This window comes from Rhinolophus sinicus, chromosome 16, assembly GCF_057876585.1.
Source record: "Rhinolophus sinicus isolate RSI-liver-muscle chromosome 16, RSI-T2T, whole genome shotgun sequence".
Classification (NCBI taxonomy): domain Eukaryota; kingdom Metazoa; phylum Chordata; class Mammalia; order Chiroptera; family Rhinolophidae; genus Rhinolophus; species Rhinolophus sinicus.
Genome location: NC_142516.1, coordinates 24,485,992 through 24,505,260, shown reverse-complemented (window position 1 = coordinate 24,505,260; position 19,269 = coordinate 24,485,992). Strand labels below are relative to the sequence as shown.

The following is a 19,269-nucleotide window of genomic DNA, read 5'->3' as shown; positions in this document are numbered from 1 at the left end:
ATTCATCGAATTGTGTGTCAAAATCGTCAGCTGACTGTGAGAAGCATAGCAGACCAAGTTAACATCGACAGAGAAACAGTTAGAAAAATCTTAACTGAAAATCTTGGCATGAGAAAGGTGTGTGCAGAAATGTTCCCGAAGGAGCTCACCAATGAACAAAAGCAAAGGAGAGTCGAAATTTGCCAAGACCTTTTGGAGAGGCAAGACGATGTTTTGGGCCATGCCATCACTGGTGATGAAACATGGGTGTACCTCTACGACCCTGAAACAAAGCGTCAAAGTGCACCATGGAAGTCAGCCAATTCTCCACGACCAAAAAAGTTCCATGAGTCCAAATCAAGAGTCAAAACGATGTTGCTAACCTTTTTTGATATCAGACGGATTATTCATTATGAATTTGTACCAACTCGACAAACAAGTTAACCAAGTTTACTATTTGGAAGTGCTGAATAGGCTGCAAGAAAAAGTTAGACGAAAACGACCTGAACTTTTTACCATCAATTCATGGCTCTTGCATCACGACAATGCACCAGCTCACACGGCACTGTCTGTGAGGGAGTTTTTAGCCAGTAAACAAATAAGTATTGGAACACCCTCCATACTCACCTGATCTGGCCCTCAATGATTTCTTTCTTTACGCAAAGAGAAAGGAAATATTGAGAGGAAGACATTTTGATGACATTCAGGACATCAAGGATAGATAATACGACGACAGCTCTGATGGCCATTCCAGAAAAAAGACTTCCAAAATTGCTTTGAAGGGTGAACTAGGCTCTGGCATCGGTGCATGGCTTCCCAAGGGGAGTCCTTCGAAGGTGACCATAGTAATTTTCAGCAATGATGTATGCAGCACATTTTCTAGGATAAGTTCATGAACTGAATTGTCAGACCTCATACACAGAGCAATTAAAATAAAAGGGAAATAAGAAGCCATATAGAGGAATAAGGGAAAAAATTATACTAAGTGGCAACAGTTGATCATTATGGTGATTTTAGTAAACTGATTGGAACACTTGCTTGGTATTAGGTACTGAGGGAAGTGCTAAGAGTTATATTTGGCCTCCCCTGTAAGGTGAGCTGTTACTCTTATCTTCCATTTTTTAGCAGAAGAAACCCAAGTTTAAACAGCTAAGTAGGTTGCCCAAATTTAGAGAACTAGAATGTGACAGAGCTGGAGTTCAAATTCAGGTCTGGCTTCTAAGTTTTGAATCACCATGTGCTATAATTGCTTCAACTGACAATTTTGCCCTTAGAACTTTTTTTAAAAAAAAAAGACTTTTGATTCAGTAATCCTGATGATGGTAAACCACTGCTAAAACAATTCTAAAAACAGAAAAAATACAGCATTATTTTGTAATAGTGACTAATTGTAAACTGTCTACTGCCTAACCATAGAGAAATGGTGGGAAATAATAATCAACAGACTATTATTCACTTATTAAATCATGTTTTTTATTGAGTTTATAATATGACAATGCAGATAATATAATAAATGAAAAAGCTGAGGAAAGCTGCTAGATTATCACAATACTGTTTTAATATATGCATAGGGTGGCTGGTTAGCTCAGTTGGTTAGAGCATGGTGCTAATAACTCCAATGTTGCTGGTTCGATCCCCACATGGGCCACTGTGAGCTGCGCCCTCCTTAAAAATAAATAAATAAATAAATAAATAAATAGTGTATAAAACATGAAAATTAGTATCTTAAAATAGTAATAAAGATTGTCTTTGGATATTGAAAATATGAATTATTCCAGACTCCTCCCCCTACTTTATCATAAGATAAAGTTCTATATATTAACTATGCATTCCTTTCACAATGGAAAAATATATAGATGATAAAATACAGTGGTTTAAAATTGGCTATGAGTTTTTCAGCAGCCTAGTGACCTATCTGTCAAAATTTTTTCATTAGGTTTATCATAACCTTTTATTCATTCAACAAATATTTATAGTGTGACTTAGTGATGTCCTTGGAGCTATTCTGAGTGTTGGTTATATATACAATCGGTGTAACTTTTATTTAACCAAGCCCCTCAGTTTCTTTCATAGCTAAATTGTTCTCATTTTTTTACTAATGTAAAGTATGCTGCAGTGAAACCTTTGTATACAAATCCTTGTCCACATCAGTACTTATTTCCTGAAGCCAGAATCCTAGGAGTGGAATTACTGAGTCAGAGTACGTAATAGAGTATTTGATATGCATTGCCAAATTGCTTTCCCGAAAGGTATAATTTTGAATAATATAATTATAATATTGTTAAAAATTGACTTTTAAAACCATGAAAGATAAACATTTTTTAATGAAGAAATCCAACAAGGAGAAAAATAAGAGGAAAGAAAAATCTTCTGGGTTTCCAACAGTCTAAGATAGATTCTTTAGTTTTCCTTTTTAAAAAATATAGTTCTGGTCACAGAATACAGTAAATCTTTTGAAAAGAATTTCTTTCAATACTATTAAGTGGCTGGTAGTGTGCAGAAATATTTTCTGATTAGGTAGTTCAACTAGCTAAATCATAATAAACATTATAAAAGACTGTGTCCAGAACAAACCATTGATACAACAACTTGTATAAATCTTGAGGGAATTATGCTGAGTGAAAAATGCCAATCCCAGAAGATTAAGTACTGTATGATTTCATTTATAGAACGTTCTTGAAATGAAAACCTTACAGAAATGTAAAACAGATTTGTGGTTGCCCAGTTAGAGATGGGGTTTGGGGAAGTAGGGGTAGAGATCAAAAGTTCAAGTGAAATCTCCTTGTGATGATGGAAATGTTCTGTGTCTTGCTTGTGTCACTGTGAAAAGGTCCAGGTTGTGATAGTGGTCTACAGTCTTACAAGATGTTGTCTTTGAAGTGAACTAGATAAGGGTACATGGGATCATTCTCTGTTATTTCTTACAACTGCATGCAAATTCACAGTTGTCTCAAATGTTATAATTTAATTTTTAAAACCCTGAGTTTAAAAAGAATACAGAAGACAATGTAATGGATTCCATTTCTGTAGGTCATTAATGGTTTTGTGGAGTATGGTAAACTAGATTTGGAAGAGACCTAGCTCTAGTTTAGTGGCTTGTGACTTGTGATCACGGGCCTACCGGGTCGTCAAAAGTAAGAACAGAGATTTAGAAGCTCTTTAAACATTTTTGAGTTTAATAGATACTGAATATTTGCCCCAATAATGCTATACCAAAAAAACCCCAAAATCTGAAGTTTCTTTGCTTCTGTATGAAATTATTTTTCCTCTATTTGATACTTTTTTATAATACGAATATGTCCTGGTTGACAATTTGGCTTTGAATTAATTTTTAAAATGAGAATATGAATTATTACTTTTAAATGTTATGTTATTGGTAAAATCTTTGAAAACATGGGTTCCATGGGGAAAGGGCATCATCATAAATGCAAGACTTAGGGTGGCAAAAAGAAAGAAAGAAAGAAACTAAGATTGCTAGGCACTGTGTTAATGCTTTCAGAGTGCTTGTTTTAACAATTATGGGATGTAGTTACTATTGTGTCTTCTGTAAAGATAAAAATAAAGGCTCTGAAAGGGTAAATGAGCCACCCAACTAAGAAGTACTAACTTCGTGATTCAAAGCTACATCTTTCTGACTCCAAAACTAGCATCCTTTCTGTCCTCCTTCTCACATCCTACCCTGTATATGAATCTCTTCTACTGTATCACTAATAATTTATCTTCTAGAATTTTTGAAGTCATGCATCTTACTACCAAAAAAAATGTGTGCACACTTCCTCAACGTATTTACATTTACTTATTAATGATATCTGTATAGCTTTTACTAATACATGCATTATAAAGCTTAGTATAAAAGAAATTTTAAAGACATGAGAAATACGAGTAGACATCACAGGTGATTCTCTTGAACACTCCTTTGGGTCTGAGTACTCCGACACGGAGACCCCTGACTTAGACCTTCTTGTAGGCTGTGGACTGTATCAGAATCATCTGGGATGCTTTTATATAATGGACACTGCTGGGCTTCATCTTAGATCCAAGCAATCAGACTCTTGTGGGGGAGGCGGGCCCAGGAATCTGCATTGTTCACAAACTCCCCCAAGTAATTCCTAGCCTGCTAATAGTTTGAGAAGTGTGTAGTACCCTTTCATTATGTTAGGTTGGTGCAAAAGCAATTGCGGTTTTTGCAATTATTTTAACCTTTTAAACCATAATTACTTTTGCACCAATATTTGGGAGTAATTATTACATTTCTTTGTCTTTTTGGGCTGAACATCGCTAATTCTTGAAGTTGTTTCTCATGTGACAATATCCAGCCTTTTCCGCCTCAACATCTAATTTGTTTGAGCCACACCTTCTACTTATATTTAACGTTAACATTCCAAATGTGGTTAAACTTAGTGGCATAGTGAAAGCATAAAGAACCTCAGTCTTCCCATTGGGTAGATGTAAAAAGTTAGAAGAAGAGTGTAAGAAATAACTCATTCTAAAATTGAAACCAAAGGAGTGAAAATAAAAAAAGGATGTGATTAACTATCTGTGGAAATTACCCCAGAAAATAAGTCACTATAAGAGAATATTCGTAAGTTGGCCACAAAAATCATGGAGGTGAGGTCTTCCAAATCTCAGGCAGACCCAGATTTGCTCCCTAAAATCATCTGAGAGAAGGATCAATTTATAGTTTAACTGGTGTATCAGCTAATGCATTACAACACCTGGTTAAGGTAATAGTGAATAAGAGATGCTTTGATGTTGATAAATAGTAGGGAAGCGACAAAAGAAGAATTCTCCATCTGACTGTCCTGGTACTGGACAAGGAAAGTCTGCTGTAATTCTAGAGAATTCCTCTTTCTCTTTGTTATTTAAACTTGATGTTAGGCCAAGTAAAGGGCTGGGCAAGAGTGCGTCTAGGATTCAGTATAACCTGTTACTGCTTTGTATCACTATCCAAGTATTTGCTCAGTTTTTACCTGGACAGAGCACTGAAGTTAGCATCATAAGATCATTATTTGAGTGACATCTGCTCTTCTACCCTGTGATCTTGGGCAGGGTGGCCAGCATGTTTTCCAGTCTATAAAATGAGGTTGATAATGTTTGCCATAAACCATTCATAGGGTTATTGAAAAGCTGAAATAAAATGTATTAAAAGAACCACAAAAACTGTGAAGTACTGCCTATGAGGTGATGAAGCATCAGAGTAGGTGGCTCTTGACAAGAGTCAAATTGGCTGTTTCTTTTCTTCTTATAGCATGGATGTTTTGGGCAACCTGTTTCTTCATAGATAGTCCAAATCTAAACTTCAATGCAAATCATATTAAATTTGCCACATATTCTATGTGAAATAAAATACGAAATAAAGAAAAGGCTCTTAGAGATGTTTGTTGCAGCATTATTTATATCTGAAAACAATGTAAGTCTCCAACTGGAGGAGAATGGTTAAATAAACTTTAAATCACCCATAAGGTGAAATTATGTAGCTGAATAAGTGTTTATGAAACATGTATAATGATATTATAAATATTAATAAGGAGCCTTTAATGATATTTTTATATAATACTATTTCATAAACATAAAAGTGCTTAGAAAAAAATACATAGCAATACCCTGAAATGTCAGTAATTTTTTTCCGAGTGCTAAAATCGTGTGTAATGTCTTGTTTTTAATATATGCATATATTTATCTTTAAAATTGCCATAGGTGCTAAATATGGGAAGCTTTAGGAAACAAGCATCACATTTGGAAAACTTGTTTTTAATGTCAACAAGGATTTTTTTTTTAATTTATATTCGATGATATACATGTGTAACTCCGTGTGTATATGTTATCCCTGGATTGTACTTTCTAATTTGAGATGGGATGGACTCATGTGACCATCTTTTGTAAATAGTAAAGAGACATTCAGGTCTGCACAAGACGAAGAAAGGGTGGTTTTCTACAGCAGGATGTTAACTGTGGCCCTTGTTCTCTCTGCCTCAGGTGCTGATCGTCTGCAGCACAGGCTTGGCTGGGATTATGCTGCTCAACTACCATCAGGATTACACAGTATGGGTGCTGCCTCTGATCATCGTCTGCCTCTTTGCTTTCCTAGTCGCTCATTGCTTCCTGTCCATTTATGAAATGGTAGTGGATGTGTTATTCTTGTGTTTTGCCATTGATACAAAATACAATGATGGGAGCCCCGGCAGAGAATTCTATATGGATAAAGTACTCATGGTAAGTACTCCCGATGCCCTCGACTGCTTTAGGAGCAAAAATACTAATAAAAATAGTTTGCGAAACCTTCTTTATATTCAATTGTCATTATATGCAACAGATTAATTCAGAATTAAACCTGTAATGCTCCTGAATGAAATTAATCTTGGGGAAATGAGGGAAGAAGGCCCTCTTGGCATGGATGAGACCGTTGAAAATCCACCTAGCTAGAACAACACCAGTTAATAGACCTGAGCTCACACTATTCCATGCTGCTGCCCCCTCTCTGCAGTTAGACAAGTCTGAAGTGACTTGTTAAACCTGACTTTTAGCCCTTGAATTAGAACACTGGACCATTGATGTTCTAAGTGCTCTTTCCTGAAGTGGGGCTCAAAGACAAAAGGTCTTATTTCCCAGGTTGTAGCGCCTACCTGTATTTCTCCATCCACCAACTTTCCAAATATTATAGTTGTCAACTCCATTAAAACTCACTATGCTAAGTATGCCAGGCCAAAGTAAAGCCATTTTGTAATGAATACAGATTACTAGACCTGTGACTGGTAGATTATATTGTTTTGTTTTAGTCAAGATCTGAACCTTTACACAGATGTTATATTCAGATTCTTTAGAATGAAGTAGCCTCTGCAGCTTCCTTATATTAGAACCTCAATTAAAACTTTTGGAAAATTGAGAAACTGTACTAATTTAAATACTATTATCATCAATGTCAAATGCTACCAAATTAAAGATGCTTTTTCATAGTAGTACTTGGTTATTGAGCTGTGACATATTCCTATCTTAAGAGTGGCTAATACTGAAGACTAAACCATTAGTGAAATAACAAATCATCTTCCAGAAGCATGGATTTACTTTAAATAAATTAAAATTTTTTTATTTAAAATAAATGTGTTAATTAATAAGCTAGATTCTTTTTGTTTTCCCCAATCATCAAAATATCAAGCAATTTAACTGACCTATTTGGTAATGATTATCTCTTTTACCAAGAACATTATCAACCAAATTTTGGACATTCTCATAATGTCTAAATTATCATTCTAGCTGGTTATTTCCATAATAGAATTTCACCTATGAGCATTGCCTCTCTTTTGTGATTAAGGCATTTAGAAGAAGAGTTTGTTTTTGTGTTTTAAGCCACTGATCAAAAGCAAAGTACACAATACCATTTTCCTTCTTTTAGTTTTCTCTGTAAGAATGATGAGTATGTTTAATGAAGAGGTGCTCTATAAACTTGGACAGGATAGAAATGTTTCCTTAGGGGCGTAATCCCATTTTACCACTTCTGACACGGGTTCTCTGGTTGTTACTCCCTGTCTACCTGCTTTATGGAGTAATTTCAAATCCAGATGGACTTTTTTTAAAGGAGCTTATTTATGGTTTGGTAAAAACAGTTTGCTGAGCTTAGCAGAATTAATGCTTTGTTTTACCTTCTAGGGTTATTTTAAAGAGGAGGCTTATGCAGTAAAACGTTCTTGTTGTTCCATTTAACCGTGATATGGACAAAGTGAAACAACAAATAACAGTGTTCTAAGAGTGGAAAAATAGTCTTTTTAAAAATATTGGGTATTTTCTCTTTTGGACAGAACTAACAGTATCTCTTAACATTATCCTGAGATTGTCACAATGGATGAATGCAAAAAGGATTTCATACCAACAGATTGCAGTCCTTTCCTACACATTTAACAGCGCTTATGTGTGCTACTAAATATTATTTATTGCTGTGATTTTAGGCCATCCATTTACCAATACTGAGTAAAAAAACTGTAAATCTTCTTTAGCATTCATCTACCAACCAAAATCTGAAAGGACCTAAGAATTTATGCCATTTGATCCTTATTTTGCAGGAGTTTGTGGAAAACAGTAGGAAAGCAGTGAAAGAAGCTGGTAAGGGAGGCGTCGCTGATGCCAGAGAGCTAAAACCGATGGTAGGTGGAGATGAGGAGGTTGCCAGCCTCCAAGAATTTCACTTTCACTTCCTCTCTCTCTCTGTCTTCACTGACTGCACTTCTTCAGGAGAGGCTTTTGTTATCTGTATCACGCAGGATGTGTTGCTCTTTCTGTTTGTGTGTTTACCCATCACTTGGATGGCAGAATTATTGTCACAACTGAGACCACCTTCTGTAAAAGTAAGCTGAAAGGAACATCATTGTCACAATGAAAAGTGGTCCTGGCAGGGTAGGGGATGTTTTTATCCCTAAGGTAAAATTGCTGTTTCTATTGTTTTCTTTTTAACTGTCAGTGTTTAGTTTTCATGGGACTGAACATTTGGTTGTACACTTGAACTGACGGTTTGTTTTGTATCGTTTTGGAAGGTGCTAATAGCAATTCCTTTCAACTTGCTAAAATCCATATTCCCCCATTTTTTAATATCGGTTTGTTTATGTTGCTGTCTTTTCCTCTTTGCTGACTTTCTTCTGTTGCCTGGATTGTACTTTCTTTGTTTCTGAAGCTATTTTTCAGTAGCAAGCAAGTCTATTTCCATCAACACTCGCATTTCCCACTCAGTAAGAAAACCTGGTCTTCTCCAACCTCAGCTTAATTGTGAGAAGGATAAATTGTCTCTGGTCAGTGACACATATATTCTATTTTCATTTGAAAAAAGCAACCTAAAGTTAATCAGTGTGAGAGAATCCTGAGCTGCTTTTTCCCTGAACATTCTCACTGCATAACAATAGATGTCTCTTGCATATATTGCTCTAATTAATGTTTATTTTACAAATTTCTTGCTCTTAAATAGCATGTTTATCTCAAAATATAATAAAATTGCCTATACTCTTAAAGAGTTAATTTTAAGCAATGGGCTTTCTGACTGCATATGATGCCCAAAAGTGGGAAGACTCTTCTTTATACTTTGATAAATGGTTTGAGTCATAGTGTTCCAACTTAAGAAATATATAGTATAAAACAAGCCCATTTAAGTATGTCAGAATAAAGGAATTGCGTTCATTTAAAAGGAGTGGGGAAGGCTATATATATATATATATATGCAAAATGATTGTATATTCAACCTAAATTAAAGTCTTAGCAGAATGTTTAGATATAAACTCTTTTCCTCTGTAACTTCTTCCAGTGACTATTTCGGTGTTGCTCTCAATAGCATTGATGATTAGAAAGCAAAATATCAATATTTAGATTCCCAAGGCACAGATCACTCTAATCATAGGTAAAAGGATGAAGAATGGTCGTATAGCTCTTAATTTTACGTGTACATTAGCCTGAACTGGATTGAAGAATTGAGTGTGTAAGGGGCATCAATCAGCAAAACCTCCAGTCAAGTCTCTTGCCTCCCTACCCCTTCTTTCTGTACCCCTCTTACTTCATGTAGGCTGAGGGGGGCTGCAGTGAAGATTCTGCCAACCCTGTAGTGGCATGACATGACCCTTTTCTGTCTTTCCAGTGGTTGGAGTTTCCAGTAAATTATTCTGCAGTAATAAGCATTTAAAGAAAGGGAGACCTATTGGGAGGTGTAAGACTAGCTAGTTTAACCACGAATTGGCATATATTTCTGTATTCTTGAGGGAAAGATAGATGGATTGTGGTAGACCAGAATGCAAGTATACCTTCTCTTATCTAAACCCCTAATTCATAGTTAATAACACGAGGAGAATGCCCAGGTTATGTGGCGTTCTACCAGAAGCGAAAAATTTAGAAAGATTAGTTTTCCCTAATATTGCTTTCAGTTTTAAGTTAATGACCCTTAAACAATGCATTAAAATCTTCATTCAGTTTTTGCTTTTATTTTTTGTTGCTCATCAGTTCATTGCTTGCAGATTAATTGCAAAACCCTCAGCTTTGTCCCCAAATACATCTTTTATGTTCATTGTTCTTCTGGTGCTTTGGACACTGTAGCATTTGGTCCGAAGAATGATGTTTTAAGTGGTTAAAAAACTCAGAAGTGTAAAATGTTGCTCACAGGGTAGTTACATTTTTTAAGCACATGAGTACCTCTAATTCTTATCTCATTTCCACAGTGTACATGGTAAGAGTTGACCCCCTACCACCACCACTATCTTTTATGTGTCCTTAGGATTATCTGAGAAATTACCCCCTACTATTTGGGAGACGGTAGAATTTACAATTGTGTCCTGTATTTGCTTGGTTTAATTCACATGGTGTTCCCTTAGATGTAAGTTCTATAAAAAAGCATCAGACCTATTTTGCCATATCTGTAGAAATACGCTGTTTGAGTTCCCTGTCTATCTTCCTCCTTAGTGGGATATTTTAATTTAGGGTTTATTTTTAGTCTATAAAATAATATTCAGGAAAATGAGGTTTTAAATTTTTCTTTTGACAGAGGGATCATTGAACTAAATATAAGTACTCCTGGTTTTCCTCTTGGACATTTTTTTGCGACAACTTACTAGTTAAAGAAACTTTGAAGATTTGTGAGGTCTTTCTCTAAATTTTTGAAAATGATTTTAGAAAAATTTACCAAATGTGGTATAGAGGTTTAAAAAAAGAAACATTCTGGCCATGTGCTTGTACAGGAAAGAAGCTACAGAGGAAAGGAAAGGAAAAAAACAAAACTGGGCACTATAGCAATATAGTCGGGAGAAGTATTCTCTGCATTTGTCAGAGATGACCCAGAGGGCAGCGTGATTTCCAACATTCATATGAATTTCAGCCCCTGGAATATAGGTTCAGAGAAGGAGGAGTCTCAGTCTATTTTGCCTTGTTGCTATATCTGTCCATTTTTGTATTTGTACCATCATTCATGATCTTGTTTTAATGGTAATTGTCTAAGATTATACTCTGTATGACTTTGTTTTCTAGGCTTCGGGAGCAAGTTCTGCTTGAACCTAGCCGACCATTATGGAACCCATTGACATTCCAAAATATATATACACATAACTATGTATTTGTGTGTGTGGGTGTGTGTATATATGTGTATGTATATATATATAGACACACACACACACCCATAATCAGCCAAAATCAGAGAAAAGGAACAGGGATTTAATACCTTTTTTATGCTTATTTTTGTCAAACATGTACTCCTTTCATACGGGTGGCTTTTACAAGGCAACTGCCGTCATTTAATGTTTTCAATTGTAATTGTCTTAATGGAAATGTTAAGATTCATATCTGATTAACATTTTTAATAACTTAGAGGAGATTTTAACTTTAGTTATTTAAATTAGGTAAAATTGTTGTACCGAATTCTCTGTCTAAAGTTTATTCAGGGGTGATTTCCCTGATGTGTGCATAAAATCAAGATCTTATTTTACTGATGCATACATCCTAGTGGGATGAGACTAGGCGTATGCTTTCAGATAAATAAGGAATTACTCCAGTCAGTTTTCCCCAATCAAAGAAGCCATGTCATTTTACTTTTAGAAACATGCAAGTGGGCCCGATAGGGGAATTTTCATAACCGCTCACGCATTTGTCAGCCAACATTAAAAAGTAACCAACTCCTCAGGTATTTGTAGTTACCCTAATGCTTATATATAAGAGAGTAGGTAAAAAAAGAGAAGGGTAGATAATCTTTCTTATGCAAACTTTTTTCTTATGGTTTGTCTTTCTTTCATTTTTGACTTCAGTAGCACCCTCCACACATTTGTGTGCCTGATTTGAAAGGAAGCTGGAGCACCCAGCAAGTTTAGCCTTTACGTTTCCGTGTATTGATCTGCAGATTAAGTAATGCTTGGAGGAATAAAGAAGGGAGAGAAACAGGGAACACAAAGCATTGAAAATTTCAGTGCTTGGGTTCCTGCATTGGAGGAACTTGAGTAATTTAGGGCTAGATCGCCATTTTATTCAAATGCTTGCTATAAAATCTGAAAACTAACGGGCGGGTGCTCCTTTCTTTGGCAATTCATGAAGCATCCAAAATTCTACAATGTTTAACTGAAAATTGGTTAATGTTTTGATCCTCAAGTGTTTGTTTTTTTGTTTGTTTGTTTGGGGATGGGTTATGGGCTGTTCGGTTTTGTTTGTTTTTAATTCCTGAAGCTTACCAGATATGAATGGCTAATATTCCATTATTCTGCTTATTGTAATGGTGAATGCTTTAAGAAAAAAAAATGTAATTTGCTAAGAACAATTCATGATCTGTTTATGCGATAACTCCTTTTTGTTACAATTTTTTTAAAAGAAGCTATTTTTGTTAATGTAAAGTAAATATTTCAGAGCAAATTTTTTAAACTTATTGCACTAAATACGGGCTCTGTACAAAAAAAAAAAATAGCCTCAGCATTTTATCATTCCATAGAAGGAGAATCTTTTGAAAGAAAGCATTGCCTCCTACCAGAATTAGTGAATTAGACCGGTTTTATGGAAATGTGTACATTTAATGTCACGAGGGCTTAATCAACAGCTGTTTGCTAATGTGCTTCCTTTCAGAGGGTTGGACCTTTAAATTGCTGCAAAAGGTAAATTGTATTTTTTTTTAAGTATTCGTTTTCTTTACTCTAGCTAGGCTGAAATTTGCTGAATGCCTTGGTTTCTTTTCAAAGCTCATGTAATATTTCTGATTTTTCAGAATATTTGCAATAAGAGTCTGATTTTTTTTTTAACACACAATTAAGAGCTCATGTCTTGGCAAGATCTGGAAAATCAACATTGTGAGAGTAGCTATTTTGAATCAATAATTCTCCAGAAGTTACCATCTAACATCGCCAAACAGCACCATTATACTCTTTTATATCATTTGAAAGGAATAAATATAATTACATAACTAACAATTATCCAAATAGGTGAGAGAGCAAATCATCTAAGAAAATTCAGAATACCTTCTGTTTCATAGCCACACAGATTTTGGACATTAAGAAATATTGGGAACTAAATTTAGGATTGGCAAAAATCTGGAAGATGGGTATCAAAACAGAAGACATTCCAGCAGCTAGCTATTTTAGGAGGTGTCCCTCCAAAGTGACCTGACGGAAGGCTTGAATTTGGAAATTAGTTTCTACTCACTTGGACATCCCAACATGATGGACTTTTGCTGCTCCCTGATCCATATGCTCGCAATCTCAACTATTTGGAAGCCACCAGGAATCCTTTCTAATTATCATTTGCAACTAGAACTGTATAATCAGAAAGAAATTTTGTATTTTTGTATAACTTGATTGTGTGCCATTTTATATAACAGGTCCTGTTTTACAAAATAAATTCTGTTTTACTAACATTGTGTTTAGAAATTATGATCTATGTGTAACCATGTCATTTGAGTTCCAAATTAACTGCCAGGCTGTTTTCCTTAAGTCAATTTGTGTGCCCTATAGGAAGATATATGCAAGTATGCATATGTATTACCCAGGCACACAGAGCAATTTGATATATAGAATATCACTCTCCTATGAGTTTCATCCCTTGATTCATTTTATAAAACCTCACAGAGGATTTTTTAGCAATATTTAAATGTTTTGAGGTTATGTTTGGATGTTCCTGCTGCCTCTTTCATCCATCGTAAGTCGTTCTTCAGCTAGCTATGGGCTGCCTTATTGCTGTTCGCTCTCTGCCTCCATCTTCTGCCCAAGTGAGAATAGATGAAAAACAAAACTTATCTGTGTAATGGGGTTACCTGACTAATTTTCTAAACCACTGACTCTTGTGTTGTGGTTTTGTTTTTTTCCTGTGGTAGACCCTCAGAATTGCATTCAGGACTCCTATCTCCAGTGGTAGTTGGGGTCCTCCATTGTAAATTGTGATCACAGTGGCCAGAGTATCATGATGGCTTCTGCCATCAGATAATTTAGGCTCTTATGCATGATGTAGACTTTCGAGGCTCCTGCCTCAAGATTAACCTCTGCTGTAATGTCGTGTGGACAGGAAAAGGTGGTATTTCCACATAAATTGAAGAGACCCATCTTGTGTGGGAGGCTTTAAGTTAACATTAGGAATTTAGGGCTTTGAGATTGTATAATCCTTGCATGGATGAGCAGAGCTCAAAGCAGGTTGTTCCTTTAAACCATTTAATGCAATGTTTAATGTTTAGGATTAAAGCTTTTATCCTATCCTATAGCATAATGAAATCCTAAATTATTGCAATTTAAGTAGCTTAAATGTGTGTTGGTCACCCAATTTTTTCCATAATGGTTGAGGAGGAGGCACTCACTGAGTCTATTTAAAAATTATGCTGGAAATAAGTGTTTCCTCTGTAGAGATACTCCCTTCCTCTTTTTCTTTTTTTCAGCAAAGGGCATTAAGCTGCTGATTCCCAGTACCACTGATCTTGCTTGGTATCTGCCAAGGGGCTCTCTTGCCTCCCTAGGCAGTTACAGGATTTCATCCCAATAGGAAATAGTGAGGAGATGATCCCTACCTTTCTCCTGGTCATGAGCTGCTTTAAACCAGAGTAATGCTTCTCCTATCCCTTGCCTCACAGCTAAAGGGACTGCAGGCACCAAATATTTGTGAGGCCCTATCACTGCCCCGGAGGCTTCAGCCATTTTCAGCATGCGCCACCAGCTAAAGGCCATGTCAGGAGGTCTCCCCATCTGCAAAATAGAATTCTGGGATCAGTTCCAAAACCAGAGTTGCCAGTTTTGTTATTGTTGGTCAATAACCTTCTCGTTTGAATTTTGGGAGTTTCCAAGTAGCCTTAACATAGCCTCTGAGAAGTTTCCTTCAGAAAGGACTTGAATCTTTCGCCTTTCAATAAATAAGTTCTCTGCTGTTCTTTCACTGTTACTTACAAAAAAAAAAAAAAAAATCCTCAGAGTCAAAGCTTATGAAGGTACCAGCCACAGTGAATTTCTGTGTTCTTTTCATATATTCCATCTGACAAATAGGAATGCCCTGTAATGGCTTGCCTAGAGTTGTTAAGATGTGGGAACCCACACTGGAAAATTGTGGGTTCATAAGTAAATGCATAAAGCAGAGATTTATGTATAATGTATTCACAGCATAGAATGCCTTTTGCTTTAAATGCGTATTCATGTATCTTTGCGCACATGATGCGTGTTAGCACTTCTGAAAAGAAGGCTCTGTTCAGATACACTGGCTGCTTTTGGAATTAGCTCATCTTTGTTTTATGGCATGTAGCCCAAATTTTCAAAAAGGAGGAGCTTTGAACGTGCCAAGAGAAAATCTAAAGCTAGCAAACTAAAAACAAAAAGCTAAACATGTTGTATACACTCATAAATTTAAAATAGCACACTTTCCCCCATTCTGATTGCATGAGTTTGAGCCAAATTATTATTCTCCAAGTTTTAAGAGGAAAATTTTAATCCAAGATGTAAATCTTTGAAAATATTTCTTATAAAAAAATTTCAATGCAAAATTTATAAACTTGAAATTTTCTGTGGAAAACCATTCTTTTCCATACAAATACTATAGTAGTCTTTCTTCCTGCTTATCTCCTTGATTTTTAGGTGTGTAAAAACCGATAAATGACGCTCCCATTTCAGTATTGCCTGAACAATGATCAATTTTGTAAATTACATGGGCAGAATTTAAGTCTGATATTTTCCAAAGGAATTCATTAGCAAATTTGTGGAAAAGACATGAAATTGTTAGGGACCCAAATGCTAGGCTATTTTATTCAGTGTTGATACTCAGTTTTACAACTTCAGCAATTTCCTGAGGAATAAACCCTTCAGACTAGGAAGTTCAGGAGAGTAAAGCTTTCAGGTTACTCATAGTCTAGTCAAGATCTCGTTGAACATGAAAACATTGTAATTCCCAAATGTTTCAGAAATTTTTCACTTTTATTCGCTAAAACCTGAATTTAATATTTGATACTCAGTAGCAGGTTCTTAATCTTTTGAGGGGACGTGGGCCCCTTCGAGAAGCTGACAAAAGCAATGGACTCTCTCTCAAATGCACATAGCCCGTCTGTGAATATCTAAAATGCTAATAAGAATTTCAGGGTCCTCATACTGCCGGTCCCTACCCCACTATCCATCCCCTCAGAGAGAACGAGCACAAGTCAGAGGCAGCTCTTAAGTTTGTTTGATAATATGTTTTGAATTGACTTAGTGATTAAGCCTCCACTGAAGATACTTTTAAGGTGGTACTTACCAGCTTCTGACCTGGAATCATTTTTATGACTTGGTCTTTAATTTAGTACCAGCTTTGGAAATTGAAATCACACTAATCTGAATGAATAACAAGATGGTCAACACTGAATCTTCAAGACAGTAAGATTTCTTTCCTGTGAGGGTGTATGTGTGGGGGGTGGGGAGGATGGATTTTTGGCAAGTTAGCAAATTATTTGCAATGGACAAGAAATCCAAGAAATGAATATGGAATCTTTGTAATTTTCCATTTACCAAAACACTTGATATTTTTTCATCGTAGCTCAGAAATGACATGTGGCAGTGTTATCAGTAGATTACTGTCTAAAAATATAAGTCAGCATGACTGGAACAGTTGAAGATGATAAATTCGCACACTCAGTGTAGTCCACAGTTGACAAAGTTTCAGTGGAAAGTTGGAGGAGCAGATACTGGGAGAGAAATTCAAAAGTTATTTTTCTCTACATAAATCAAGGAAGTGTTTCTTGTTCTGAGTGTTTTCAGTCACCACTAGAGCAGCCTTGAACTGCTGCCAATGTGACTGCCTCCACTCCCCACATCCACCCTCTTCTTCCTTTAGGAAACACGTGGATGTCTTCATACCGGTACCTTACTACTAAGTAAGCATGCTGCATTTACATGGAGAGCCCTCAGGGTCCCTGAAAAAGGTGGCAGAAACCCTTAAAGGAGCTTGAAGTACTTTTGATTCCAGTGGGTCATGACTTATGGTCAGATAGCAAACCATTACCTACCATTTTTAAGCTAAAGAAAGTAGAGGAAATCCTGTAACTGGCTGGTGAAAAAAGTAATCAGCTCACTACCCCTTCTCCCACTCCTAGAAAAGCTTTAACAAACTGTCCACAGGAGCAAATGGAGAGACTGCTGGTGGAAATTCCTTTATTGGATGGAAAAGGGCTTAAGGCCAGTGTGAATATCTACATTTGATATGACCTTTTGTCCTGGAAGTGTATAACTTAAAGGCAATATGCTAACCTTCACATAGTAATCTGAACCCACCAGCTAGGAAATTCGTTTGAGATAGTTATTTTTTGAGGAATACGTGTTCTGCCATTCCATGTAAGTAAAAGGAAGCCTTGAAAAGACCTGAGGACTAAATGGACACAGGACAGGGTGAAGGTACTGCCAGCATCCTGCAGACCATTCTACCTGCCACGGGAATGAGACAGTTAGAGGACAGCTTTGGGGGCTGATGATTTGAGACAGACTAGTAAGTCAATTTTCGTCCTCTGTGTTTAGTAGTCTGCTCAGAACTACTTTTTGGCCCCTCTTGTTTTTGCTAGTTTTGATTTTCAGAAACATCACCTGGGGAAAGTTACCTTCTGCGTTTCCTTAGAGCTACTAGATTATGCTGTGTTGTTGGGGTTTTCGGATTTCTTTCCTCCCATAGAAGGGTACTGGGAGCTCCATAATGAATAGAAGTTTCAATTGTATAGTTATACTAACAAAAAGGTGGGGGGAAAAGTGTGGGAGGTACCTAACAAAATGATAGGCGCTCTGAGAAAACAACCAAAGACAAAAGCATATCTTCTGAAGACCAAAGGTCCAACCTTAAGTTCTTGTTGGCACAGTCTATCTGAACTCCTGGAGTTTAGATTAAAGCTCCTGGAATAAGGCAGCCAAGCTTTAAAGATCAGCCGGTGCACTAGGGACCTGCTGTTGACCTCGCAGGCTCTGAGCCTTCACATCCAGTGTCAGGCCCAGCACAGCATACGGGGTGGTGTGAACAGAAAACACACCTCAGTGTGTCTTGATTTCCCAGTGCTACGCAATCCAGCCTGGGAAGTATGTTGTGGTGCCACATATTTCTCAGTCTGATGCCTTTTTTGTCTTTTTTTTTTTCCATACACATTCTATTTCCTAGTGTCAAAATGAATTTTGTATCACGTCCTGTCTTTGTCCGTTACGAACTATAGGATCACAGTTAAGCCTTCCATGAATTCTATAGTTCGGGGTCTTTTACCTTAGCATTCTTTTGAGTTTTTCCTTATTGCTGTGTCACTACACTGTATTCAGGTGGGGAAACAAACATGTAGGTGCTTGAACATGCCCCACAGACACGGTTGTAGCCCTAGTATTTGTGACTTATTATTGATATTGTGCAGACTTTACGAACAGAGCATTATGCTCTCAGAGGACTTTAAAAATATGTATATTGAGCAATTAACTTTCTGGAGTTATCAAATCTTGCTGGGAAATTAACTTCCAAGAGCTCTGAATTGGATGGAATTCCATCTGGCTTCAGAGTACAATGAGCCTATATGAAATGGAGCTTTGAAATGTTTTTCTTGTGCAGAAATATGAACTAGAAAAAAATGCTGATCTAATGCTAAGTTTTCTCTGTGTACTGACTCAGTTGCCAGAATTATAATGAAAACTGTATTTTAGTCTAACAAATGTATAGAATTTTTTATGTAATAAATAAAATTTTATAGGAAAGCATGTCATTGTCTACTGTGTCGTAACACTTCCCCATGCCCAGGGTGGTGATTAAATAGTGTAGAGGAGAAAAGTAATTTTCCCCCTACCCTTATGAGTTCTTAGCTGAGATCCCTGTAACGGAAGACAAATTGATGAGAGGAAAATCACGCAGAAATTTGTTAACATGTATACCTCATGGATACGTGGGATATACCAGGGGAAAATAGGAATAACTCCCTCAGGTGGCTTAAAATTCAAGCTTAAATACCATCCTAATAGGGAAAGGGGAGGAAGGAGGTAGGTCTTTTAGAGGAGAGTAAATGATTTTCAGGAAAGATGAATGAGCCCTTAGAAGAATAGATGGGGGGTATGATAGCTTGTGAGAAAGTTTGTCTGGGTGTGCTGTCGACCTCTACTCTATCCTGTGATAAGAGTCAGTCTTCCCTGGTTGATGAAACTCCCAAGAAGGGGATTGATGGCAACTGAGTTCCTTTTGCAGGGTCTGTCTTTAGGCAGATAAGGAGAGTTCAGAGAAAGCCTCTCCCTGCGTTTGCTGTTTTTCAAGTGCCTACAGCTCAAAATAATCAATATTCCAAAGAGGCATATTTTTGAGGTAGCATGTCCTGAATTACAGTCATATTTTGGGGGTGGCATATTCTGCTACTCTTCAATAGGAAGT

General features: G+C 36.6%; 1 protein-coding gene across 3 annotated transcripts in view; it reads left to right on the top strand.

Annotated features, from left to right (window-relative positions):
- The window catches only part of SLC44A1 (solute carrier family 44 member 1), a 177,762-nt gene that overhangs the window by 128,481 nt on the left and 30,012 nt on the right, over positions 1-19,269 (top strand). Inside the window, exons 14-16 of one of the 3 annotated variants that reach the window (XM_074330782.2) lie at positions 5,956-6,192; positions 8,034-8,114; positions 10,963-13,318. In XM_074330782.2, coding sequence (XP_074186883.2) covers positions 5,956-6,192; positions 8,034-8,114; positions 10,963-10,986 — 342 coding nt within the window. In that variant the 3' untranslated portion in view covers positions 10,987-13,318. Of the gene's footprint in view, positions 1-5,955; positions 6,193-8,033; positions 8,390-10,962; positions 13,319-19,269 lie in introns of those variants that run through there. The other 2 variants (XM_074330783.2, XM_074330784.2) reach the window with 2 other exon arrangements.